This window comes from Martes martes (assembly GCF_963455335.1).
Source record: "Martes martes genome assembly, chromosome: X".
Classification (NCBI taxonomy): Eukaryota; Metazoa; Chordata; class Mammalia; order Carnivora; family Mustelidae; genus Martes; species Martes martes.
The window spans coordinates 14,481,746-14,509,453 of NC_137897.1; the positions used below are offsets into that span (position 1 = coordinate 14,481,746).

Sequence of the window (27,708 nt, forward strand, 5' to 3'; positions counted from 1 at the left end):
ATCTGAGCGACTCATGAAAAGGGAAGGAGTTTACAAAAAGACTGGGGCTAGGCTGGGGTCACAGGGAAGCAGCCTGATGAGGAAATTCCCTCCTGGGTCCACAGGCGAAGGATAGAAGGTACCAGCTGTACTCATGAGAATAAGGTCCTGTCTGGATTGCCTTCTTGCTTATAGCCTTCTAGGCTGATGACTCCCAAACCTACATCTACAGTTCTCTCTAAGTCACCAGACTGATTTATCCAAGAGCCCGCTGGATGCCTCCACTTGATGGTTCCACAAGTACCTAAGAAATCCAGCTAGTCTAAGATAACCTATGACCTCTCTCCTCCCCAGATATCTCTCTTCTCCAGCAGTCTCTAACCAGGGAATGATACTACCACCCAGGTACTTAAGCCAGTTGCCCAAACCATCATCTTCAAGTCCTTCCTCTCCTTTATCCTCCACATACTATCAAATTTCTTCATTCTACCTGCAAAGCATCTCCCCAAACCATCTAGGACAACACTTCAAAGCTGTCAGAGAGAAAAACTATCTCTTCTCTTGTTGTTCCCTGCCATGCAAAAGGGATCCCAAATGGACACTTTCTGGGCACACCTGGACACTCCTGGAACTCTCTGCTTTCCTCTGGGAGAATGAAATGACTTCTTCTACAGGCAAATTTCATAAAAATAAACTAGGCATGTTCAGCTCAACTCTTCCCTTTTCTCCTCTTCGAAGTTAGCCTCTGCTCTTCCCCAAGGGTCAGGCCCTTCTATCTCACATGGGTCTGCTTTACTATAATGTTGCTGAGAGTGGGTGAGTGGGTCTATCTAATTCTGGGGATAAGCTGGCAGGCCCATTTGGCTCTCACACTCATCTATATCCTTCAACTTTGCCTTTATCAATAACAACATTGCTATATAACATAGGTAGAGAAAGCTGCACAAATCTTAAGTGTACAGCTTTGAGGAACTTTCACAAAATGAAATAAGATGACATAAATAGAGGAAATATACCATGTTCATGGATTGGAAAGGTATCAGTTTTTCTCAAACATATCTATAGAGTCAATGCAACTCCAATCAAAATCCCAAAGGTTTTGTTTGTTTGTTTGTTTGTTGGTGGGGGGAGATGACAAGCTGACTCTAAAATTTCTATGAAAATACAAGGGGTCAAGAATAGCCCAGGAAATCTTGAAGAAGAGGAACAAAGATTGAGAACTTAAATTGCCAGGTATCAAGACTGACTATAAAGCTACAGTAATTGAGGTAGTATAGAATAAGTGCAAGGACAAATATAGACCAAGAGAACAGAGTCCAGAAACAGACTAACACATACATAGCCACTTAAATTATGACAAAGGTGATAAAGGCTGTGCAGTGCAGAAAGGATGATCTTTTCACTAAGCAGTGCTGGATGAAATGGATAGCCACACTGAAAACAAGGAGCAAAAGTATTATTTTGATTCCCCATCCACTGATTCATCTTATTCATTAACTGATTTAGAACCTAGACTGTAGGGGCAGTGGGGAGCTTACTGGGAGAGCCAACATAAGTTTCTGTTAACCTCTCTCCTCAATTTTAGTCACCCTGTCTTCTGTAATCCACTCCTCCCACTGTAAATTGGAATACTTTCTCTAAACCACTTACCTGACTGTATCACTCTCTTGTTGAAAATAGCTCCCCACTGATAGCTTCTCACTGCCTTTAAGATCAAGTCCAAACTGTTTAACAAGTCACCAGGCCTTTCCTGATCTAGGCCCTGCTCCTTCTCTATTCTCATCTTTCCCCACTTCCTGCTAAAGCCTCGACACATGTTCTGTGCTATTTTAATTTCCATTTAAGACATGTTGCTCTTCTTACCTTGATAACTCTATGCTCCTTGGCTTAATGAATGTCTACTGGACACCATGGTTCTCAGCCTAAACACTACTTCTTGTAGGCCTAAGAGCATTACTTCCCACAGGAAGTCTAAACATTAATTCCTGGAGGAAGGAGGTACACACACTCATACAGGAGCACTCTTTCTCCAGTGTCCCTCATAACTCATCACTTCCTATTACGCCCAAGGGCTCCTACAGCTCAGCACTGTGTTCTTAAAGTGATCTCAACTTGTGGCATGTCCCGCACTGTATTATTACGGCTTGTTTACTTTTCTGCAGCTCCCTGAGGGCAGTGACCCAGTCTTGTTTACCACCGTATCCCCAGCGCTGAACACAGAGTCAGTACTCAATAAATACTAGTTGAAATGAGTTACATTTATAATTTCAGAGTGTTTTCTGTTATATAACATTTTTTAAAAGTCTTACGTGGTGGGACAGGTATACAGAGTATTCCCATTTTACATATGGCTTCATTGAGGTTAAGTAATTTTGTCAGGGTCAGTGAGCTAGGACAATGGTACCATCCCCTTCTAATCTTATGATATTCAACTTGGTTCATCTTTAGACACACTGTATTTTCTATTATTTTAATACAACACATACTTAACTCTGGGCTTAGTTTAAATGTTATATTTTCCCCCAAGGTTCTTCTTTATTTCTTTAACCTTTTATCAAGGGAAATTTACAATATATATAAAAAGAGAGTACGGGGTGCTGATCCCAAATGTATGTACCATTCAGTTTCAACAATTATCAACTCATGACAATCTTGTTTCCTCTGTGCCCTACACACTCTTCCATCTTCCAAATTACTGTAAGCAAAATCCCAGATATTAAATAATTTCATCTGTAAGTATTTCAGTTAAATGGTGCATCAAACAAATCACTCACAGTGATAAAAGGACTCATAAACGGGGTCCTTCCTTATCGCTCAGTAAATTGAGAGGCAAGATTACTCACTATGTCCCATTGTTGGGGTTGGGGAGAGTTACATAGTATCTGTACTGGTATAATTACCAGCATTTAGTCACTCGGGTTAGGCTGGTATGGATTAGAGCATAGGGAAAACAAGCACAGAACTTTCCAGTGACTGAGAAAATTGGATCCCCAAACTTCCCAACTTGAATGAAAAATATAATATGCTTGCAGTTGTTAAAAATTACCAGATTCCTTTTTTTTCCTTCACCCAAGTTATCAAACCAGCCATCTCGGAAGGCCAACTGCCCAGCCTATGTAGAAGATCACCTGGGTCTCACCTAACAAATACTGTCACATGAGATCCAATTTGTGCTTCCGCAAAATCAAACCTGCGTGCTCAAATCTCAAAGGAAGCTTCCTTCCACAAACATAAATCCTGGACACAAAACCATCTCAACAGTGACAAGAACCAGGTTGTGCACTAGTAAAACATTATCGCATTCATCAGCTCTCGTTCCATAAATCTATGCCACCATCCATAGTGCCAACGACAGGGGGTGGAGATAGTTTCGAGTCCTCTTAGATGCTATAAAAAATTGTCCACAGCCAGTAAAGCAAGCTGGGCAGTTGACGTTTTCCCCAGAGGCTTCACAATGAGGAGCAGGTTAAGACTGCTGCCAGCACATGGTTTCCTTCTGCAAACAAATCATGAATCAAGATGCACACACATGCACACGCACATATATATTACTCCAATGACGTTAACGTGTCATGTCTCTGAGACCAATACAGTAAATCTCTGCTTCACAAAAACACAGCGAACCACACAGCTGCTATATTTCCAACTATATAACTGTTACATTCTCCCACCCAGTCCCCTCATTTTATAGAGGTCTGAAATGTCAGGAGTGCTATGTTGATACAGTTTTGATAGTACCCGTACATCTAATACTTACTGAACACCTAAGCTACTGTGTGCCGCCTGTGTTCTAAGCACAGAGCACAGATCAGGGAATAAAATAAATGATAATCACGATAAAAATGACTATTACGTTAGAAAGGGTTGCAGGCTAAGGAAACCAAGAAATGCAGCACAAGTGAGCAGGACAGGCCAAGAGGGCAGGTTTTAGAATGAGTGCACCAGGGTAGGGCTCACTGAAAAGGTCAAGTCTGAGCAAAGTATGGGGAGAAGAGGCAGAAGAGGCAGGCGGCCAGTGGGCAGGTGGAGCAGGGTGTCTACCCAGAGGGAAGCATTGTGAGAAAGGGCCCCAGGTGGGAGAGTGCTTCGCATGTTTAGGGGAAAATGAGGGGCCAGGACAGAGTAAGCAAGGGGAGAAGGTGAGGGGGAAAGCTGGGTGGTAAAGGAGCCCAGTCACTTTGGCCTGAGGGCCCGGGGCAGGCCTTTCACTCTGGTTCTCAGGGGAGCCTCTGCAGGGACACGAGCAGGGGAGCGCCATGACTGGACTTGGGCTTTCGAAGGATCACCCTGGCTTCACTGTGGAGATGAGACTCTAGGGGGAAGGGGAGAAGCAGGAAGCCTATTAGGAGGCCAGTGAGTGATGGCGAGAGAGCAGGGGAGCAGCGAAGGGGAGGGGGGGTAGTGGGTGTCAGCCGGTCAGGGGCAGTGGAGCTGATGGAGTCACCTGACGGGTGGGGCGTGGATTGTGAGAGAAGGAGAAATCAGGGAAAACCCCAAGGCTTTAGTCCTGCTGTGCAGGAGGGGGAGTGGCATCGCCTTCCCTGAGATGGGGAAGGCTGTGGGCAGAGTGGTTCGAGGGGAATGAGGAGGAGTTCAGGGTTGGGTAAGCTAGTAAGTAAGAATTTAAGATCGTCAGGTGGAGATGTGCAAGTTGGCAGCTGGGCACGCGGCCCTGGGGTTTAGAGAAGTGGGCTGAGATCCAAACTCGGGGGTGTTACATGTGACGCTACCCACTTTAGTGTTGTGCTTAAAACAAATATTCAAACCAATAGGCAAAAGTCACACACACAGACACGCACACACACACGCGCTCGTGCACACACACATGATGTCCTACGCAGAGAAGAATATAAGACCAAGAATCAAAAAGCAAACAAAAGGCGTTAACTGCTTGTTGATTGAGTCAATGGTCACATTCATTTCAACCGGTTGAGTAAAATGAAGAACTACATCCATTGTTTCTTCCCAAGATGGGGACTTGTTCTTCTGTAAATATTTACAGGAATCTGAAAGCAATCATGTGACGGAGAAATGGGTTCGCAAGCTGGGATACCAATTAGATAGCTTTCAGATTTCGAGAGGTATCATAGGCTGCTTACTGAAAGAAACAAAGCTGGCTCAGATAAGCTGCAGCGAAAGGAGAATGCAAATAGAACATTCTTTCACGTCTAAGTCTCTGCCCCTTCCTGCCTTTTCCATCTCTAGGGGTCTTAAGTGTCCCAAAGTTTCCTTTCCAGATTCTAATGCACGATGACACCAGGCAAGGTTGCTGGGGGCTGGGGGAAGGAGGCAGCCAGAAGTTCTGCAGCTGTGGAAGGTGATGCAACTTTTAAAAAATTCATCTCACCTGAAAAATGAAAAACATGTAAAAGCCACTGATAAACCTGCATTAGAGATGCTGCCAATGCCCCATCCCCTGAGCCTACTGGCACAAACATCAAAGCAAAAGTTTCGGCACTAAATCAAGTTAACAAACATTCCTTAAGCACAGCATGGGTGTAGCTTATTACAATCTGGAAAATTCCACAGTATTTCTCAAGTCCTAAGTGAAGCTATGTTGCTCAGAAGTGTACCACAGTAGATGTCACTGACAGCCACAAGCTCGATGGCTCTGGGTGTGTTGCTGTAGCAACCGCGTACTCAGCAGCAACACACTGTCTGCCTCTCGCAACCCAGAACCAGAGAGGTAGAAGAAAACAGCCAGCTTCCTGATGGTAGCGACGCAGGGAGTCACAGCACGGCCCATCTCCATCCTACACACATGCGGGAGACTTCTTTTCAGCGGACTAGAAATCATTCCCACCTAACTCCTAGAGAAAAAACCCACACAACTCCTTTGGTCTAGTGCAGAACCAGTCAACACACCCAGGCACGAAGCACTAAAGAAACGGACAAGGAGAAGTAATAGATCAGTCTGCGCTCAAAAGTGTCATGGTCATGTGTTTAGCTGGGTCCAGGCATGAGGGCCTTTTCGGGGGGGGGGGTGTCATGGTGGAGGGGAATGGAGACATGCAGGACCATTTGAAAAGTCATACCGAGATGCATTCCATGGAGAGGTCAGTAAGAAGAGTAGACGCAAACTAGAGCATGAGCCTTTCCAGAAACACAGAAGGAGAGCCTCAAAGGGGAGAAGGCAAACAGCTAGCCTGTGAGGATGCCGACAACCCAGAAGAGGCACAAGAAGTCTCAGATGCCCTACACAGGACTTTTGGGTACTCCGCACTGTGTTGAAATAAAACAGAAACTGTCGAACCTACCTTCTCCACTGGTAGAAAGTCATTCTCTACTTCAATCGACCTTGGTCTTAGTTTTATTGGTTTGTCTTTGAATATATCTCCAAAGCCCACTCCCTTAACTTTCTTCGGCTGGATTGCTGCAGTTGCGACTGTCCCGTTGGCACCTTCGGATTTGGTACTGCTTGAGTCACCCCCGTCACTCTCGGAGCCTGTGGTTTCCCTTAAACCTGTCAAGAGTGGGGACGGGGAGAGAAAGAGCTCAGAAATCAGCCATAGCCGTGAAGCGCCTCACAGCCAGCCAGGAACCACCTCTAAAAGTGTTACCGGGCACAGGGCAACCTACACTGGGGCTTTCCATTTCATGTGTTGAATACATTGCGTTTGGGTGGCTCTGAGTTTTATTTGATTTCCCCACCGCCAGCCTTTAATTTAAAGGAGTCAAGATTCTTAAAAAAAAAAAAAATCTAGTTTCAAAGCAGATCTCTGTGTAAGTGTGACATTTCACCACTCTTCAACCGGAGCCTGATTCTGACACAAACTTGTTTTGCCACAGTCTGTGTGCGGCAGCAACCCTTCCCACCCTGTCCTCGCCTTCCCACCCCGCCCGTACCACATACTGTACCTCCAATCTCTATTACTCATGGCAATTAGCAATTAGCAATGAAAGTAACATTTCCTAAAGGGAAACTGTAAAGCTAAAAGCCATTTAAACAAATTAGCAATTAAAGAAACCCCACAAAATTATGACTGCCAAAGAATTAAATCACTTTGGATGGCTTCACAAGGAATAAATGCATGCAGACATGTTTCTCTAGGAAAGCATTAAACCAAACTTGACACTGAGACGCTTTCACTGGCGAGATCATTGTGTTTGTTAAAGAGGGAAAGGAAGCTGCTCCCGGAGGCCAGCTCTTCTTTCCTCCTTCAATGCCATCATTTCCCCAAAGGTGAATCCCTTTCCAAAGAAGAACACTGGGGACATGACACCCTTCCTTTGACTTCTTGTGGCATGTGGTGGAAGTCATCAAATAGTTATCAGTAAGACAGCATGAACACTTACCTCCCAGATTCTTTTTTCCCCAGGCTCTGCCCACAATCATGTTCCTAAAAGGAAGAGCCTATTTGTTTCTAGTTAATTTCCGGGTATACACTCTTACTTTGAAAGTCAGTGCATTAGTCAGGCCACCGAAGGGCAGGATTCAAAGGCTATCTTAGGGAAAACTAGTTTGCCATTCAATCTGTCTCTAAAGCCTCTAGATGTGTAGTAGTATAGCTCCTGAACATTTACTGTATATCCCCTGATGACAACGATGTCCTTGATGAAAGCACATCATCAAATTTTGTTCCGTATTAGCCAATCGTGCACTACCCTTCTATCCGAAAGGTGGGTTCCTAGTACATAAGAACAATACACCAAATAATTGCTCACATAAAATGTTATAAAATGTTGAAGTCATTCAAATAAAGAAGTCTCAGGGCAGGAAGGAACTGTTAAATGAAAACAGATAAAATATCAAAAGGTCATTATAAATTGCTAACAAGTTTCAAAATCAAATCCTTAAAATTAAAATAACGGCTGTGTTCGTTGCTGCTGCTGTTTTCAATAAAATTGCATTTATAGGCCAAAAAGGAAGGGGGGAGGAGGAAGATCCCCGGTATACATTTTAATTAAGTAAAGAACCGCATTTGTGAGCAAGAACAGAGGGCAGAGCAATGAGGAGAGGCCTGCAGCCGTGGGGTCGGCTGCAATTTCTAGGACTGGATTTGAGTGTGCAAACATGGAGAACCCCCCTGGATTAGCTATCCATTCGTGTGTTTATTTGTTCATTGTTTTTGGAAATATCCCTGCTGGAGATATAATTTTGGAGTCTAAATATTGTGTCACTTCCCCTTTAACATGTTCTCATTTTGCCGTATGGATTCTTTCTATGTGATAAATGCCTTGTATATTCTTTTCTGGGTTGGAAAGAACCATTTGAGGGTGGAATAAAGAAAGAGTTAGTGGAAAGAAACCATCACCATCCTGCCCTCCCCTTCCCCCACCACCACCAGCAGCAGCAGCAGAAGGAGGCAGGGCAAATGGATTAGGGCAAGTGTGCGTTAGTTCTTCAGAGAGAGGAATTTGAAGGAGTCCTCTATCATTCCTCATTAGTCAGAACCATAATGTTTTCAACCACTGCCAGTCTGATTTCACCGAGCTTCTGGTTTCACGGATTTGCTGCCTTCCGGGCTCCTCTTAATGACTTTCTGTTAATCCCTGTGAGAAATGCTCTTCGCACTACACGGGGAGAGGGGGCAGTCATTCAGTCACATAAGCATGGACTGGGAAGGAAATACGTGGCAGATTTTTCTTCCAGACATTCTGGCAGCCTGCTTCTATCACTTTTAAGTATGCAAATTGTATAGCTGAATATCTGGGTTGGTGAAATAACTCAAAATCTAGTTCCTTCCCTTTGGAGGGAAAGAAAGGTGACATTTCATGTCGATTGGGTGCTGCAGCTCTTAGCTACTGGTGCGCATCACACACGCTTTCCCGTAAACTGTCCCCATGTCATGCCCAGAATGCTAGGTGACACCCACAGGCAGTACAGCGCAGAGGGTCGTCTGTGGTCTGGGGCCAGGTCATGAAGGGGTTGTGACCGGTACAAAAGCGTGCACACTTGGAAACGCTTAGAGCGCTGGGCACCGGTATAACTTCAGACGGGTGGCCAGGGGACTCATCTAGGTGACCAGGGGACAGACCAGTCCTGGCCTGTCAAACGCCCGTGGTGAGGTGCAGACGGCACGCAGCATGCGTAGTAAAGTCACGTACAGCAAGACCAGCTCTCCGTCCATGGGGGGGACAGAAATAAAAACAAGCTTCACCACAGACGGTGTGAGAAGCATGGCTCTGGCGTTCACATCTGAACCTCCTCTTCCACTACTTCTGCGGACACAGGGTGCGTGCCTACGTCTATCTGCACACCACGGAGGAGGCTTTGCCTTCCAGGTGACAAAAGAACAAAAGCCTCAAGTTTTCTCCGTTCCATGGCTGGCCAAATAACATTATAAATTACACTTGTGTGTAATTTACCATAATATTCCAGCATGGATCAATTCAGATCTGTGAGCCATTTCTGTTGATTTGAAATTTAGAACTCACGTGTCTAGTGCTATTCAGCGGCAGGAACCATTCTAAGAGCTTCATGAAACTCATTCATTAATCTCATTCATGTCCTTCCCCCTCAACTTTTGGCAGCTTTATCTTATAACACAAAAGGCTATACGTGGGTCCTGTCAAAAGAAGTCTGTCGTGCGATGACTAGCAGAATGAGCAGAGCAGAACGCCATTGCTGGCATGGGCTTTCATGCCACATTCTTATTTCTTTGAACAACACAAGGAAGAAATGGTTTATTGGCTTCTCATGAGCCACTCAGGAAAAGCAGTAACCAGGAGAGGTTGACATCTCCACGGGAAGCCATCTTACGCCACCCCGGAGGCCCAGAGAGATACCGGTACAAGGACGTATGCCATGACAATGCCACCGGTCCCTTCTCCGCACGCATGGTTCATGCACGCATGTTACACACATGGCAGAGGCACAAAGCAAACAAGAAAGCGCCAGGGCTGGTGATGAGGATGCTCCCGTAGCACGCACCAAGGAGACAGCACTTATTCGGGGAAATAAGTCCATGTCCTTGGATCGGAAATTCACACAGACACTTGGCAGAAGCATGAGCAGCTCAGGAAAGTGCGGCCGTGTCAAAAACCACAAGTACCGGATGGTAACTTTACAATTGCCTCCTGCCGTTAAGGTCACTCACTGTAATAGCGTCTGTGGCCCTCCGTCTTTCCCGGTGCAGCTCGGTACAGAATTGTCCCTTCAAAGGTAGTCTTTCCTGACAGTGAATGAGAGAAGAGAAGGGGAGAGAAAAACAAGAGGAGGGAAGGGGGAGCAAATGATGGCAAAAGAAGGAAGAGGGAGAGTCTTTAACTGAACTTGCCTTCAATGAATCCGCTGTAAGAGTTTTATCGGCAAATTAATTAGAGACCATTAGGCAGAATTTAAGAATGTTATAGAATGAGCCCCAAGTCCCCACGCAACCACGATGGCAATGAGCACCCAGAAGAGGGGCTTGCCTCTGCAACTAACTGGCATGTAGATTACGCCCAATTTAAACCTGGAAGCCATTTCCACATTTTAACTCAAGAAAAGGAAAACCTCAATTACCCAGAGGACATCAATTAATTGGATTCCTTAAGGAACTCAATTGTACAGGGCAAACTCCTCTTTGGAGAGTATGACCTGTGCGCAATATAGATTTAGGCCCATTATCTTTTATCTTCTACCCCTAGGCCCCTGTATAATACAAAATGATATACATGACCATACATGACCCCAAGATTCTTGACAAGGCACAGAATTCTCTTTAAAGATTTTGCCCTTTGTACCTTTCAGCAAGAAAAGGTACTAATATGCTGGGGGGGGGGTGGTTCATCAATGAGTATTGAAACCAATACGGTCCACGTAGATGTAAGGGGTTTTCTTCTTAGCAATGTGGACAGCAGAAAACCCTATTTCTTGAAACACCTTAATTGAGCTTGTGCCTTATCAGTCATGAGACTGTACTTAAGCATGAGGACATAGGACTCACCCACTGTCAAATGTCAAATTATCTCTATTTTGTTGTTACAAGCAGAGGTTATCAAGAGCATAGGACCGGACACACAGCGAAAGCCCAAATTTCTCGGGAATTGTAAGTACAGAAAATACACACACACTGTCCTAATTTGAGTACACACACACACACACACACACACACACATACACACACACACACACACCTTACAGAGAATACCATGGGCAGGTAAAATGGTCTGCTAAAGGCAAATTCAATTAATAAATGCATTACTCTACATTACCCAACAAGCAGGTTCTCTTATGGCTTATGAGCTAACCATCAAACTAGAGGCCAGTCATACAGCTCACTCAGAGTAAGTCTGAGGAGGGAAAGGCAGGCTACGTTTACAGAGGAGCTGAGAGGGAGGGAGCAACTTGTCTCACTTCTTAGAACGTTCTTTAGGGAAATGGAAAACTCAAGTCAGCTTCTGGCCCACGTCACTCCTGAGACATGAAGAGAACTGAAAATGACCAGATGGACAACTGAAGTGCCATCAGGCATTTCCCACGTCCATGTCCTACAGGCATGGTGGGATACCCTCGTTCTGAAATCTGCCCTTTTTGACAAATGTGCTGTGCTCCTTCCAACTAAAGGAAAAACCTAGATGTTCAAAACCACCGGCTACCTAAGAATCATCCAGAGAGACAATAAAGTGTTTCAAAGATTCTTGACAACTTTGATGACAAAAAGAAAAAAAAGGAGAAAATAACAGCAGCTTGTTTTATTTGGGTAATTTTTATTCTGCTTCACTTTGGCCACCAAGGTGACATTATTCCTAAGGAACGCAGAAGTTTTGCAAGTGAGGCCCTCCCAAACGAAACTGCGGGGGTCCTCTCAGTGTCAGAAAAAGGAAGTGGAAGAAGAATCAGTATTTTGATAAAGTCCCTCCAAGTACAACAGCACCTCCCTGTGTTCTTCCCCAGGACCAAGTCTGAAGATCACTGAGGGAGAACACAGCTCTGATGTCTCTGAACGGCCAGGCGTGGGTGCAAAGACCTGATCCACTGGCAGCAAAGTGACAGGAAATGGAGCCTGGGCCGCAGGTGAGTGAGGACACACACATTCTATCTAAAGCGCAAAAGAGACTGGCACTTGGAAAGTTCATGAATATGAGTGCTGTTTATTCCATTGGAGGAGATATACTCTCTACTATCACTATTAAGTACTAATACCTGAAGGCAGCAAACACTCTAGAAGGGAAGAATTTTAGAATTCCAACAGAAAATTATATGCTTATCCGAGCATCTAATTTTGCCTTAAACTGTTTCATCAATTTGCTAATTGCTCTTCAATGCTAATAGAAGGTCATATACAAAACAAATACCATCTAATATTAAAAGGAATAAAATGCACAAAATAAAAAATAATCTTTATCTTATAACTAATGAAATACAATACTTCTATATCATGAAAGTGATTTGCCCCAAGTTTTAAAAGGCCATCTCCATCTTTGTCGTAGCTTGACAAGTCACTAAAGCTTCAGAATCTAAAATTCCAAGATAAGGAATTAGGAAAACAACAAAGTCAAACAGAAATCTCCTGGTTATTAATGGTTATAGAAAGAAAATGTAAATTTTGTCCCTCTGAAAATTATGGAGACTAATAGAAAAAGTTTCTGTAGCTGATTTTTTTTAAGCTAACAGGAATACTTTTTTGTTTTACAACAATTACTTTAGAATCTGAGATATTCAGTAATATTTAAAAAGATGTTAGAAATGAAAGAAACATTTATGTCTTAAATGTGAAGCAAAATTTGTGTGAAAAACAGTAACATCTGGATTTACCTCAGCATGCAAATAAATCTTATGGATTCAGGATATTCTCTGATTATATCTTAATATAATATCAGTATAATTAATGATCTGCAATACTAAGTAGAAATAATCTAAACTCTACTCAAATTTGAAATTTGTCAGATACTCTGTGAAATGGTAAACTGCAGGCCAGAATAAAGGCAATACCAAAGTGTGTGTGAAAAGCCTGCATGTAATTGTAGCCTCATCACTCATAAGCCATGCCACATCCAGGACTCAGTTTCACTGGACTTTAGGGTTCTTATCTGAAACCAGGCTGGAAGATCTCTGAATGCCTTTCCATTCCTAACGTAAGATTCTGCCTACACTATTATTATAACCTCTTGGATGTTTTCTTTTTTAAAAACCTAATTTAAAAAAAATTAATTTATTCAAAATTTTTTCACCATTGGTCTGCTACATGGGAGCCCATTGCATTCTTTAAAAAAAAAATTCCTCGTTGGTGTCATTTTGCAAGTCCCAGCAGATCTGGATGAGAATCATCGGTGGCTGCTAACATTCAAAAAGAAAGACAGCTAGACATTATGAGCCTCCATATAGATGATACACCACCATCTATGACATTTTAGGGAATATATATGAATATATATATATATATATATATATATATATATATCAAACCTCAATTTAATCAAGCCCCTGGATGTGATTATCAATATATATGAATACAGAGTCAAGAGTATAAAAGAGATGAAATCAGCAAATACAGATGGTGGGAAATTAATGGACAAAGGACCTCAGTTTGGTCAGTAAAAAATTAAAAGGGAGGGGCACCTGGGTGGCTCAGTCGGTTAAGACTTCGGCTCAGGTCATGATCTCAGGGTCCTGGGATTGAGCCCCAGGTCAAGTTCTCTCTTAGCAGGGAGTCTGCTTCTCCCTCTCCCACTACCTGCCACTCCCCTTGTTTGTACTCTCTCTCCATCAAAGAAATAAATTAATTTAAAAAAATTACAAGAGAGACTGGAGACATGGAGGAATCTACAGATTTAGTAAGACTTGCAACACATCTGATTATAATCAGATACAAGCCACAATGCATGCACCCCCTCTGAATGCACAAACTAACAAACTGTATTCAAAATAGAAGACTATGGGGTGCCTAGCTGGCTCAGTCAGTAGAGCATCTGACTCTTGATCGGGTCATGAGTTCGGGCCCCATGTTGGGTATAGAGATCACTTAATAAAACTTCAAATAAAACAGAACACTATGAGGGGAAAGTGAACACTGACTGTATATTTAATTACACTGAGGAACTGCCATTATTTTTTTTTGGTGTGATAAGGATTTTAAGACCCCCCCCCTTTTATTGATGCATATTGAAATATTCATGCCTGAAATTACATGCTATGTGGAGTTTGCTTCAGAATAACATGGGGGAGGACGGGGCCACGGTATAATTGCAATGGAGTGGCCATAGGCTAATGGATGTTGAAGCTGGGTGCTGAGACCACCAGGAGTTCATTACACTATTCTCTCGACTTGTGTATTTGTTAGAAATTCTCTATAATAAAAACCTCTGTGAAAAAGTACCTTTAATATTCCATGAATTGTATAAAATACAATAGTGTTTTCAAATTCAAACATGGAGCAAAATGTTTCTGCTACTACATAGCCATGAATGTTCTCATCTGAGGTAAAAGGTTTAAATCAACGTTTCAACCAATACAATTGCTGTAATTCTTTCCTTGACAGATTAGACTACCCTGAACAAAGATCTAAAGTTCAGAGATTTTCATAACCAACCGCCATATATAAAAATACATCAGGGTAAAAGAAAAGCAAGTTCAAGGAATTTGTACCTGTCATTCAAAGATCAAAATGCCTCCTTAGAGTAAGAAAGGATTCAGCAAGTGCTTATTGAACACCTGCCACGTGTCAAGCCATCTGGGCACACTTCCTTAGAAATATAATGCCAGGTTTCTTGTATTACATTCATCCATCGGTTGACAAAATTCAACTTAATAACTATGCTCAAATACTTTCTGGAAATAGAAATGTGAAGAGTACAAATACCAAATAATTATGTGCACACGTAGGGGTGTGTGTGTGTGTGTGTGTGTGTGTGTGTACAACAAAGATATATACAAGGATACAATGTATACAAAGTTTTCTTTATATGTACCAGGACACAGATTTTACCTGTCTTAAAAAAACTCAGCCTGATGTCTAGTAGCGTTTAAATTAAGAGGACTTTTTATATGAAGCCACAAGACTCTCTAAAAATTACCAAAATGGCATAAACATTAGGAACACTAAGTGGACTGGTCTAACAAAGACCCTGATTAAGTACACGTTAGCTCATACCAGTGTAAAAACCTAGATTTCTTTTGTGCATGAACTACCTTTGTCTTTCTCAGTTTTATGATAAAAGTAAACAGGTATTTCCTACAGTTATACAAGATGTTATCCTTGGGGAAAACTGGATGAGCAGTACATGGGATCTCTCTGTACAGTCCTGGGTTTATTGGGTTTTTTTTTTCAACTTCCTGTGACTCTATAATTCCTTTAAAATAAAAAAAAATTAAAGTAAAGCATACTGAAACTACTGATGGCATTCTCTGCGAATAGGGAATAAACAGAATCATTCTAAAACCAAAGGTTCTGTTTAGACAAATCCTACCAGTATACCTACTTCTGTACGTGATCTGGGCTGCATTTTATACATTCTACCATCCTGACAGACATTGTATCATCAGAGTGTAAATAGCTACGGAAAAGCCTGAATGCTGAGAGATGCTATTTCTCTTTCAGGGGATTACTTCTATTCAGCAAGCCCCGGGGACATTACAATCACATCTGCTTTTGTATGAAGTCCTTTGTGACCACCATTGTTCCCACAACCCAACAGGACTGGCCTTTCCACCTTTTTCCTCAGACACTCATGGAGCACCTGGGGCACCTTTGCGAACTTCCGAACTTCCGGTTTGGTTTGTGTACTCCCTTTCTGTAATGTGAGCTGACTGATGGCAGGGACTTTGTATCTTCAGTGTCTTGTGGAATGTCTCAGTAACAATAGGGGCTCAGCAAAGGTTGAATAAATGAGGAAAAGAAGGAAGGAAGGAAGCAAAGAAGGGAGGGAGGGAGGATATGGGTAGACGGAGAGATGGATAGATGGGCCCTCTTGTCCTTATCCATATATACAGGAAGACTGCCAAGGCCATGTAGTTTTTTTCAGAATCACCCATCTTTGTTAGGAGACAATTCCTCTTCAGGAACCTCAAAACCCCTCAATAAAGGACAGGTTCTGTGGTAACTTAACATGGCTGCTGAAACTTTGGGGCTCCCCTAGTTCTGAAATGGAGGGCTTTTAACTGAATGAGTGTCGGTGGAACCCCTTTCCAAGAGAAGCAGCCCCTTCTGAACATGTGAAGGAAAGCTAAGTGCCCAGAGAGACTATTCCACTCAGTCTCCTAACCTCCTGTCCCAGAAATTCCAGCACCATGCACTTTGAGCCAAGGGGGGCAGGCAGGCTCAAAGGTCCATATTAAGTTAGAGCAAGAGGAGGCAGTTTATTTCAATGGTTGCAAAATACAGAAGGCATTACTCCTTTGCCCTTCCTGCTGTGAAAGCATAGCTAACATGGCAGAACACCGAGAAGTCAAGGTTTTCCCAGAGAGGTTGTCCCATACCTCTCCAGATCTCCTTTTCTGCATCGGTAAAGGAATCTCAAAGTAACTTCCACAGGCAGAGACAAAATGCTTCAGTGAGCAGGTTACCAGTCAGTATACGTCACCCTTAACATACAAACTGGTTATATTCCAAGAGTTTATCATGATTAACAATGAAAGTGACCATTTATGGACAGCCTCATATGCGTGAGATGATTTATATACATTACTGCTATTAGAACTCATAATGCACTTCCCCACAGAAATAATGGTATGATGACCTGACTTGGTCCTCCCTCCAAGAAAGCCCATTTAATCCACAACACCCCTGAGGTAAAGTATTCTTATCATAGGACCCAATTACCAGCTACGGCACTATCCCCATGTATAAAAGGAGACACCAAGACAATTAGAATCGATGAGCAGTTCAGGACCTATAGCAACTCCCATTATCACAAGGTCAAGGACATTCACTGCCCTCCCGGCTGTACTCAATAGCCAGGCTATGTGAGCGGAGAATAACCTCACCCCAAGCCAGAGAAGGCAGCAGGGGCTCCAAGGTACTTCGCTTGCTCCAAAATCACCTCCCATATTTCCTTGCATAGACCCTCGGATGGAATGGAGTTCAGGGGTAGGGTCCCTGGCATTGGCAGTAGAGGGAAAGGGTACTGCTGAAGCCTGTGAGCCAACCAGCTAGAGCTGCTGTTTCTATGTATGGCAGGCTGTACAGGCCTGAGCTGCTGAGAGCAAGTGAAGAAGGTCATCCGAGCACTTTTCCAGAAGTGGCTTTACCTCCAAACTGGGAGACTGTCCAGCGGACTACTGGTTAAATAAAAGAGACACAACTAACTTGGGAACACCGCTCTAGTCAGATTTTTCCAAACGGAAAAGAAAGATGTTTCAGTATTATTTTGGCAGCACAGAGTTTAGAAAGGGAGGTCTGCAACCCCAAGGAGTACCGCGCCACCATGACACAGTCGAGCCTCTTACGACATTCACGCCATGACCTCGGCTCAAGACGGCACGAGAGATACACAGACGCCCACGTGGGAAGTTGGGTTAGCGACTGGGAGAACAAAGTTTCCCGGTCCTGACCTTTTGCTCCATGAGCTGGAAAGGGCAGCAGAGAAGCTGGAGGGAGGAGAGCTTCAGGCCCTGGAGAAAGAAAGACCTGGAGTTCGTTCTCACCATCGCAGAAAGACTCGCATGCTCACCCAAGGTGGGGCTGGCCTCTCAGCTGTCTTGTCAAACTGGTAAGGAAACTGGCACGCAGTCGTCCCGAACACAGCACCTCTCACCACCAACGGTTTTTGTGTGTGTGCGTGTGCCATTTTCCTCCAAGTTCCTCAAAGGACGCTGAGAAATACAGTCTCATTTGGTTCATTTAAAAAATAATGATCCACTTGCAGTGAGAGAAGGGTACGGAAACAGTAATATGAGCCATAGGGGAATATTAAAATGGCACGAAGGCTGATGGTCACCTATCGAGAGATGGACAGCATCCGCCTGTGCACGCGTGAAGGTGTGCAGTTCACACCTTTACAAGGATAACCCACTACACTACAGGGGTGAAGGCAGCACAAGCTGAAGTGTACTCGTGAGCTTCTGTCGCCGTCCCCCGGCACGGGCTACAGAACAGCGGGGAGGCTGGAGCAGCACCCGCCGGTGCCCCCACCCCCCTTGCATGGGGGACTTCCTTACTTGACTTGGAGAGCTGCTCATCCTGAGAAATGCCCAGGTCATCCGACTCCCCTGACAGTTCCTTGATGAAGTTGGAAGGAAACATTCCGGTCTTTCCATTGAGAACGCCTTCCCACCATCCTTCTTCCACCTGCACAGACGCAAACAGAAGAACAGAGATGCAGAGCTCAGGTTAGACACCGTGGCTCCCGGTTTTCTCTCCCATCTGTATGGTGCACAGTGCAGAGCCCACACAGGGAGAGCAGGAGGAACCAAAGCTGACAAGCTGACCGGGAATGAGATCGCAGACCTCACAGAGCCTTGAGATTCAGACTCAGGAAGGCGGGGGGGGGGGGGGTGGTGGTGGTGGCGGACTGAACCTGGGGGCCAAAAACACAAGTGGAAAGGAATTAACAATTTATGTTCACTAACGTCAGACTGACATTTGGCATTTCCTTTGGTCACAAAATGAAGATAAGACAGTCGTAGTAGAAGGACCCATGACTCGTCACCAAACAAATGATGGACATTTTCATATCACAGCACAGAAGCTGCGGGGATCTCAAGATATCGCTTGCCCCGAGGACTACTAGGAAGTGGTGGTAGTTACCACACCTGCTGGAGACCTTGTCATTTAATATCTGCATTACAGAATTATTTATTAATTATAATAGGAAATCACACAGATTTGCATATCAAAATTTGCTTTTAAAATAGCTTGATAGCTATTTCAACGGTTCCCTTTTGTAATCCTGTATTTTAAGCATTGAAAACCATTATTTAACAAGTGACAGTGGCTTCCCTAGACTACCCAAACTAACTAGACAGCCTAACAAAAACAGGTAAGATGCCCTGAGCTAAGAACTCAATTGGAAGGTAGCAGGACTCCCTGCCGGTTTCCGAAGGCTTCTAGAGTACCCTGAGATGAAGCGCAACAGGGTGAAGGGAGCGAGGGAGGGCGGCCGCACTGCAGTCCCCTGCGTAGGGGAGGGAGGGCCGGATGTGGGGGAGCGGTGACAAGGGAGAAGGCAGGTGTGCATCTGAAGGCCCTTTGAGGTAGTAACTGGTCTTGAGCTACCAATTAGCTGGGACAAGCAAGAGGAAGGTAAAAAGTCATCCCAAGATTTTGTGATGGAACCACTAACAGAAGAGCAGAAGTCACAAGTCAGAACACCGAGGTGGCTTCTTGAAGGGAAATAACAGGACATTCTGGGAACAAGCACGTACTCGTGCTTGTTACTCGTGCCGTGCAATGTAACAGAAAGAGACCCTGAACGTTTGGACTTGTTTTTTTGTGTTTTGTTTTTTGTTTTGTTTTGTTTTGTTTTTACCACATGCTTTTAACACCAACTCAAACTGATAAATAGGATTTAACAGCTAAAACAATTAAAAAAGATAAAGAATATTAAAGTCAAAAGCCCAGGTCAAATCCTACTGAAGCTCAGCAGTTACATAACCTCATTCACACTTCCTACCAAAGGAACCCTGGCTCCTGTTTGTACAATGGGGATAGCGCATACACTCGATCAGTGTTAGAGACAGATGTATTATGACTCTGTACTAGGGACTAGGGACACAAAACTGTATAGGACATGGTTTTTGTCCTCCCTGAAGCAGATGACAATCTACCGAGGTAGAAAGGGCATGTGGTTAAAAGGGAGAGGATGGGTGTGACTAAAAACTAGCAATGGGAGGTAAACAGATGGGGGAAATGCCACGACTTAGCACAAACAAACTTGTTGCACAAAGTCAAGCTCACCCAGGTGGGGGATGCTACAGAAAGGCTTTGAGAAAAAAAGAAATAAAAAATTAAGGTTGGCCTTGAAGAGGAGAAATGGTAAATACATATAAGTAGGGCAGGGGGGCGTGTTTGTGAGACACCCCAGAAAGGGGGAAGCTGACAGAACCTGTGGAATGGAGACAATCAGAATGGTGTCTGGAGCATTTGTGAGGGAGCTCACGGGAGGCAGGCTTGCGGAGTGGCAATTATATCTGCGTGATCACAGAATCTTTGGGAAAGAATCCAGACATCTATGAACAACTGTCCCAGTGACTATTCAATACCACATCGTGGCATTTAACAGCACTTTACTTGAAACCATTCCATGTTTCTATGCCGACTCAACCGATATGTGTTATTCTTTCAAGCAGCTTTTTATAGGATTAGGACGGTTGGGAAAATTCGCCATGAGCCTGAATAGAAATAGTCACCGGATTTGTGGTAGGGGATCCTTTGTGCCTGTCCTGAATGAGGAACCATAAAATGACCTTCTTTCTCCCAGAATCATGGGGCAGGAGGGAAAAACTAAGGGCATGGACTGCAAATGAGCAGTCCCTAGCAGAATCCCCGACAGCGCAGGGCAGCTGGGCCAATTCCATCTGATTCAGCTCAACAGTATCTAAAACATCCCTGTTCCCAGTAATAAGCAGCTGGAGCCTGAGATCCCCGAAGGAAGTACTCCCGACGTGAGGGATTGGTTAGCTGCCTGCCGGGAAGACAGGGGTGTCTTTGCCTCACCACACCCCCAGATGCCGAGATCAGTGTCACAGCACAGTCTGAGAAGAGTGGCCAACAGGGAAGCAGCAGAGCTCTATCATTAGCCACGTGGTGTGGAGGGGCAGGCAGCGAAACCACCGCTCATGGCCTGGGGGGTTCATTTCTCATTACAGGCGCCATGGCGGCGGCACCGGGGTGGGGGGGGGGCTGGCCCCTGTACCAGCGAGAACCTTTCAGTACTATCCCTTCTTATAGCCAGCTGCTTTGGTTCTAAGATTCAGGCTAGAGATATGAGAAAAAGGAAAAAATGATCCTCATTCTCCCACTTTCCCTCTTCAGCAATATTCTAGGGTTCAACTTCCTGTATTAAGATGAGGACAGTAAAGCCCAGAGTGATTACATTCATTCATTCACTCATTCATTCAAAGAGTAAAGCACAGTACCCCACACTCTGAATGAATAAGAATGAAAAGCAGGGAAATTTAGGGGAGCCCTCCATGGGGGGTCTCTGAAGCCCTGATTACCCCACAAAACGATGTGTTCTGCTGTGAGGAGCAAATGGGACCAAGAGACAGGATGATGTTAGCCACTGTTCTTAATTAAGTACCACCAAGCCCAGGTCTCTGTGCCCCTCCCTATTTGACCTACATTTAATAAGCACCTATCCCGCACTGCTCCAGGGTCTTGGGGCAGATTCACTGGTGAATAAAACAAAGACAGTGTGCTTGAGAAGCTCCTGCAACAAAGAAAGGACCATACAGAACCCGTGCACCCCCGCTTAGAAATCAAGCTTGCTTATGTTTGTTTCTATATTTAAAAGAGAGAAAGAAATGTGTCCCTTTGTAATAAACTGTGGATTATGGATATCACCAAGGGCTTACCATTTCTGTCCCAAAGGGACTAATAAAGGGGAACTGATGCACCCCCCCCCACCCTCCGCAACACACACTCATCCATAGCCTGCCTCCGGCAGTGCCTCTGGGCTGAGAACAGCCTCCACACTGCACCCCTGAGCCCAACCCAGCCAGATCTGGAGCCCAGGGCTCTGTCCTAAGAGAGAACCCTGCCTTCGGTTCAGAACTGGAAATAGGGTAGTTTACACCTGGCTGTGTTCGAGAAAGAAAGACACAGTAAAACCACTTCAACAGTTTGCGTTGGGGGCCTTGCAATTCCCGTGTCTTCACAGTCACCAGCATCTAAGTGGGTTCAGAGCCCAAGGAGCTCATCTCTAGCTATTTAGCCCTGCTGGAAGTTGGGGAAGCAGCTGGGCAAATGTCAACACATCCCCCCAATTTTACACACATTATCTACATTTGTAAGGCACTACAGAGAGAACGCCTGTGGATACAAAGATGACCATGGCTGTCCGAGGTACAGAGAACAGTTTCGACTTACCAGCATTGAAGTTTTACCTGGTAAACAGTGCTGAGAAAGGGAACAACAGCTTTACCAGGTCTAAAGTCTACCTCAGGTGTGAGTAGCAAGACAGAAAAACCCATTTAAGGGCTGTTATGGCTTTCTATGCGCAATTAACCCTTTGTAGTCCAAATCTCAGTCAGAAGAAGGGGGCGGAGGGAGAGGCGCACAGGTAAATGAGGTCGGCTTTATTGTTCCTAGAGCTGTTTTACCACTCTTTCCAGAAAGAAAACGGAAAAGTCAAGCTTTAAGGAAAGGCCCACACCTTAACATTTCTAAAAATTTCCTCAAAATATATTCAGACTTTATAGGTCTAGGAATTTATCCATTTCCTCTAGGCTGTCCAACTTGTTGGTAAATAATTGCTCATACTAGTCTCCTTCAATCCCTTGTCATTCTGTGTTATCATTTGTAACCTCTCCTCTCTCGTTTCTGATTTTATTTGAGTCCCCTTTACTTCTTGGTGAGGCTAGCTGAAGAGCTGTCTATTTTGCTTACCTTTTTGGAAGACAAACTCTTAGTTTCACTGATCTTTTCTATTATCTTTTAAGACTCGATTTCATTTACTTACACTCTGATCTTTGTTATTTCCTTCCTTCCACCAATCTTGCAGTTCATTTGTTCTTTTTCTAGTTCCTTGAGGGTAGGACCCTAGGTGGAGTTAGTCAGAGCAAGACAAGTACTATATAATTTCACTTCTATGTAGAATCTAAAAAAAAAAAAAAAATCAAACTCATGGATGCAGAGAACATGGTGGTGGTTGCCAGAGTCAAGGGCTGGGGGGTAGGTGAAAGAGGTGAAGGGGTCAAAAGGTACAAAATTCTATTTATAAGATAAATAAATCCCAGGGATGTAATGTATAGCAAGGTGACTATAGTTAATAGTAGTGTATCATATATTTGTAAGTTGGTAAGACAGTAGATCTTAAAAACAATTTCTTTTTTTAAAATATTTTATTTATTTATTTGACAGACAGAAATCACAAGTAGGCAGAGAGGCAGGCAGAGAGAGAGGGGGAAGCAGGCTCCCTGCTGAGCAGATCCCAGGACCCTGGGATCATGACCTGAGCCAAAGGCAGAGGATTTAACCCACTGAGCCACCGAGGTGCCCCAACAATTTCTAACTAGGTATCATTGCTATAATCTCATCACAACATAACTATACATGTATCAAATCATTATGCTGTATGTCTAAAACTAATACAGTGTTTAATTTTAATTATATCTGAATTAAAAATGTATTCAGACATAATTAAATGAGAATTTCCACACTGGCCCTTTCACCCATCTTTGAGAGGTAAGGGAAAGTATTTTCGAAAATTTTTAAATGCCAGAGAAATACTTAGTTTTTTAAAGTTTTTAAAATTGAGGTACCATTCATATAATGCACATGTTTTAGTAGTACAAGTCAATCAGTTTTCATATATGCACCCATGTAACCCATACCTCTATCAATATACAGAAAGTTTCATCACTCCAGAAAATTCCCTGTGCCCCTTCCTAGTCAATCCACCACCACAAGCAACCACTTATCTGATTTTCATCACCTATGACTGATTTCACCTTTTCTAGAATGTCACATAAATGTTCTAACACGTAGTTTTACCTTTTGGATATTGCTGAAAAAATACAAATTGTTTCTAGAAAGCATCTTTTTCTATTAGTGGAATTAGTGAAAAAATATTTTTAAGGGAACCACTCCCTAATGGCATAAACACCTATATTATTTTCCATTTTAGTTGCTTTAAATAACCATCCCTGTTGATGTGGGGGACAGGAAAGCTGGTTGAGCCAAACAGACAAGTGTTCTCTAGGTCCTAAAGGCCAGGGCCAATATTTTCCCCCAATTCCTGTGTAGTTCACTGTCTGATTACCTCTTTCTGGCAAGGCCACAACATTCCATACACATAGGAAAGTGATTTTTTATTCCCTCTTTCTTCTGAGAATAACCCTATTCCACATGAAAGAGGCCCCTCAAAAGAGAAATCTGCAGAGTAATTCAAAAGAGAATGACTGAAGAAAACGTACACAATTTCCATTTAAGACTTCAGCAAATTCTGCCCAATGAGACAGAGCTATAACCATGATTTGCCTCACAGTGGAAAGGGTTTTTGATAGGGCTGTTCTCGAGAAGAGGACAGTCCTGTCCTTCAAAATTGCTACAGGCTAGTCTACAGGTTCCCCAATTCCTAAATGACCCTATGCTAAAGCCTTACTATCACTCCAACTTGGAAATCTGAGCAAAGAGTAAATCAAGCCAACAAAATAACCTTTCTGATGAATCAAGATCCTGAAGTTTTGTCCTGCCACTATTCAAAGGTGACAAAATTATCTATGGGTTTGTGTTAATCTTACAAAACCCGTATGTTAAGATACCTTCATGGGGGTATTCCTTTAAAAGTTCAGTGTAGGAGGGGCACCTGGAGGGCTCAGTCATTAAGCATCCGCCTTCGGCTCAGGTCATGATCTCAGGGTCCTGGGATCGACCCCCACATGGGGCTCCCTGCTCAGCAAGGAGCCTGCTTCTTCCTCTCCCTCTACCTGCTGCTTCCCCTGCTTATGCTCTCTCTCTCTCTCTCTCTCTCACTCCCTGACAAATAAATAAAATTTAAAAATCTTAAAAAAAAAAAAGTTCAGTGTAGGAGGCACTGTCACTTATCTCATGTGCATTTTGTCGCAGGGGCCAGCTTCTGCTCCTGATACCCCACACCCGCCACGGAAGCTTCACAGGTCATCCCTGACTCTGGAGCAGGGCTGTCCCAACACCCTGTTCCCCCCCATCCCAGACTAGCCGAGCACCTTACACAATATACCCCGTGCTTGCTGAAAGAATCCAAATACTTCTCATCTTCCCCGTGCCTGTGTTGAAGTTCTTCTTGTTCTCGGAAGCACCTTCTTTACCTTTGCTGAGTGCCTTTGTTTTTAAATCCTTCCTCATTTGTCATTGCCATCGTTTGCTGCTCTCCTAGCATCCTGGGTTCTTAGTTAGCTTCTTAGCTGTGCATATCTTACGCTTCCTGACTATACTGAACATGTTTCAAGACAGATTCCGTTCAATAAATCTCTAAATCTCCATGAACCCAGCTTCTGTCACAGAGTAAGAGCTCAAACAGTTGATAAATCCCATAGCTATGCAAATCTCTTATAAATACATTTTGACTTGCAAATATGTTGCTTTTATACAGTTGTAGTCTGTTTTGCGGGCTGATGATGCTAATCTAATCACCTTTTCTTCTAATCGTGACGTCCCTCTCCTTAACATGCTCTGTCACCTCTGCAAATTACATCACCAGACATGTCTACCCAAAATCATTGGAAGAAATGACTGTAGAGCAGCCCAAGCATTTTGGATTATCACATTCTAATAAACAAATTTTTATATTAATGATATCTCTTTTTTGGAAAAGATAAACCCTTCTAAAGCAAGGGGTGCCTTGATGGGTAAGAATTTGGGTATGCTTGGATTACCTAGCAACTAATCAGCTTTTAAATAAACTTGACTTCATGGGGCGCCTGGGTGGCTCAGTGGGTTAAGCCTCTGCCTTCGGCTCAGGTCATGATCTCAGGGTCCTGGGATGGAGCCCTGCATCGGGCTCTCTGCTCAGCAGGGAGCCTGCTTCCCTTCCTCTCTCTCTGCCTGCCTCTCTGCCTACTTGTGATCTCTGTCTCTCTAATAAAAATAAATTAAAAAAATAATAAATAAATAAACTTGACTTTTCATGGGCAAGCACAAAACAAAAGGCAAGTCTTTGAAGTTCTGACACCAAGAATGAAATGAGGATTTCCTGCTATTTGGGATCCCTGGACCCACTTCCAATGTGTGTGGGGGTGAGAGAGGTTTCCCCACACCAACAATCAATTCTTCAGACATCAGCTGGGTGTCCTACCATTTAACTCAATTCTGACACTCTCTACTCAGAAACAGCTGCAAGGTTAAGAGCTCGGACCTGCAAGACTGCTCTGTTCCCTGCCCCCTCACTGTAGATGCCACTTGCAAGTCCAGATTGTCACCTACCCTTTGGACCCATAAATCAGAGGTTCCTATGATCCCCTCCTTGGGTTCAATTAATTTCCTAGAGCAGCTCACAGAACTCAAGAGAAACATTTTACTTACCAGTTCACTGATTTATTAGAAAAGGATATAACTCAGGAACAGTCCGATGGAAGAGATGCACAGGTCAAGGCACGGGGAAAGGGCGTGGAGTTTCCATACCCTCTCCAGGCACCACTCTCCACGCACCTCCACATGTTCACCAACCCAGAAGCTCTCTGAATCCTGTCCTTTGGGGTTTTTAACGGAGGCTTCATTACACAGGCATGGTTGATTAACTCACTGGCTACTGGCACCTGATTCGACCTCCAGCCCCTCTCCCCTCGCCAGGGTCAGTGGGTGAGACTGAAAGTTCCAATTTCTAACCACACCATTGGCTCCACTGGCAACTGGCCTCTTTGCTCAGGTGTTTCAAAAAGTCACCTCATTAACATAAGGGAAGACACCTTTATCACTCTTATAGGAAATTCCAAGAGTTTTAGGAGCTCTGTGCCAGACAGAGACCAGATATATATAGTTCTTACTATAATTCACAATATCATAACTGCGCATCTGTATCCACAAAGGTTGTCTGATTGAGTTAAACTTCTGGAGAATTTCAACAGCTCATTGAACTCGAGGTGAGAGAACCAAACCCACTGTTGCGGGTATGAGAAGATGCCTATGTTTCTTGAAAGTGCAAGTTACCATCTTTGCAAACTATAAGGCCAGGTCAGGCTTTAAATCTGAAATGAAAGCCATTGATCTTCAGCGAGCCTGACTAGGGACCACTGAAAAATACCTCAAAAACAAACCACAAGGAACAAATAAAAGCAAGAATCTCTGAATATTCCTTGGGCCCCCACTCAGACAGACTTGTTGAGACCAAGCTCATCCAACATGAGAAGAAAAGTGGCTCATTTCCCAGGCTCTGGATAACACAGACAGGAAAACACAGAGGTTTCAATGCACTTAAAAAAATAGGTCAATAAGCCAGGTTTGAAACTCCAGAGGCCCTCAAATGCCATTACTCCTGACAAGCTTGTCTATATACCATCTCTGGTCTTATAATTACAATTTCACCTACATTGATCAGTCCTCTCCACTCTGGACAAAAAAGACACAAGTGTGTATTTATAGTGATTTTCTTAAACAACAACAACAAGAACTCAGTCTGCTATCCTTCCTTTCGAACTGGCAGCCCAGTTCCTTTGGGTTCACAAAGCTGAATCTAACGATGAGTGCTGGGTCCCTGTCTCTAGTCAGGAGATAGAGGAATTCTACGTGCTCTTCTGAGGAAGGTGACTTTGCCAGGTGCACTTAGCCCGGCCAGCCCTGCCTTCCCCATTCCTTCTCTGAGCCACCCTGTGCAGGCCCATCCGGCCTGAGCACTCAGGGCTGGCAGTCGGCTCCTGCCAGGCGGGGGTCAGGCTGCATCTACCCAAACCTATGCCAGGCCGCTGCTCTATGAGCCCACCATGTGGTTACGTGGCTCAAAAAACAGGTAAGTGTGAAGACAAAGTTTGTGGTGATGAGGGGAAAAGGTGAACGATGTGAAAGTTAAAAAAAGTTAAAAAAAAAGTTAAAAAAAGTTAAAAAAAAAAGAAGTTAAAAAAAAAAGAAACCTGCTGCCAGATTAGGTGCAGATAAGACAACCGGAAGAGACAGGGTGGGGGGCACTGGACTGCAGAACTTTCTTTAGAAGGAGGGGGTCCTCTGGTTGCTTTCCTTGTGTTAGTATCAATCCATTTTAAAGAAACTGATGGAAATCATGAAGGAGGCACTA

The 27,708-nt window shown here is 43.8% G+C and overlaps 1 protein-coding gene across 2 annotated transcripts in view; it reads right to left on the reverse strand.

Moving 5' to 3' along the window:
* The window catches only part of SH3KBP1 (SH3 domain containing kinase binding protein 1), a 338,393-nt gene that overhangs the window by 129,065 nt on the left and 181,620 nt on the right, over nucleotides 1–27,708 (reverse strand). For both annotated transcript variants that reach the window (XM_080831325.1, XM_080831326.1), the window contains 2 exons: nucleotides 18,002–18,131; nucleotides 6,237–6,442 (listed from right to left, as the gene is read on the reverse strand). In XM_080831325.1, the coding sequence (XP_080687451.1) occupies nucleotides 6,237–6,442; nucleotides 18,002–18,131 (336 nt within the window). The remainder of the gene's footprint in view (nucleotides 1–6,236; nucleotides 6,443–18,001; nucleotides 18,132–27,708) is intronic.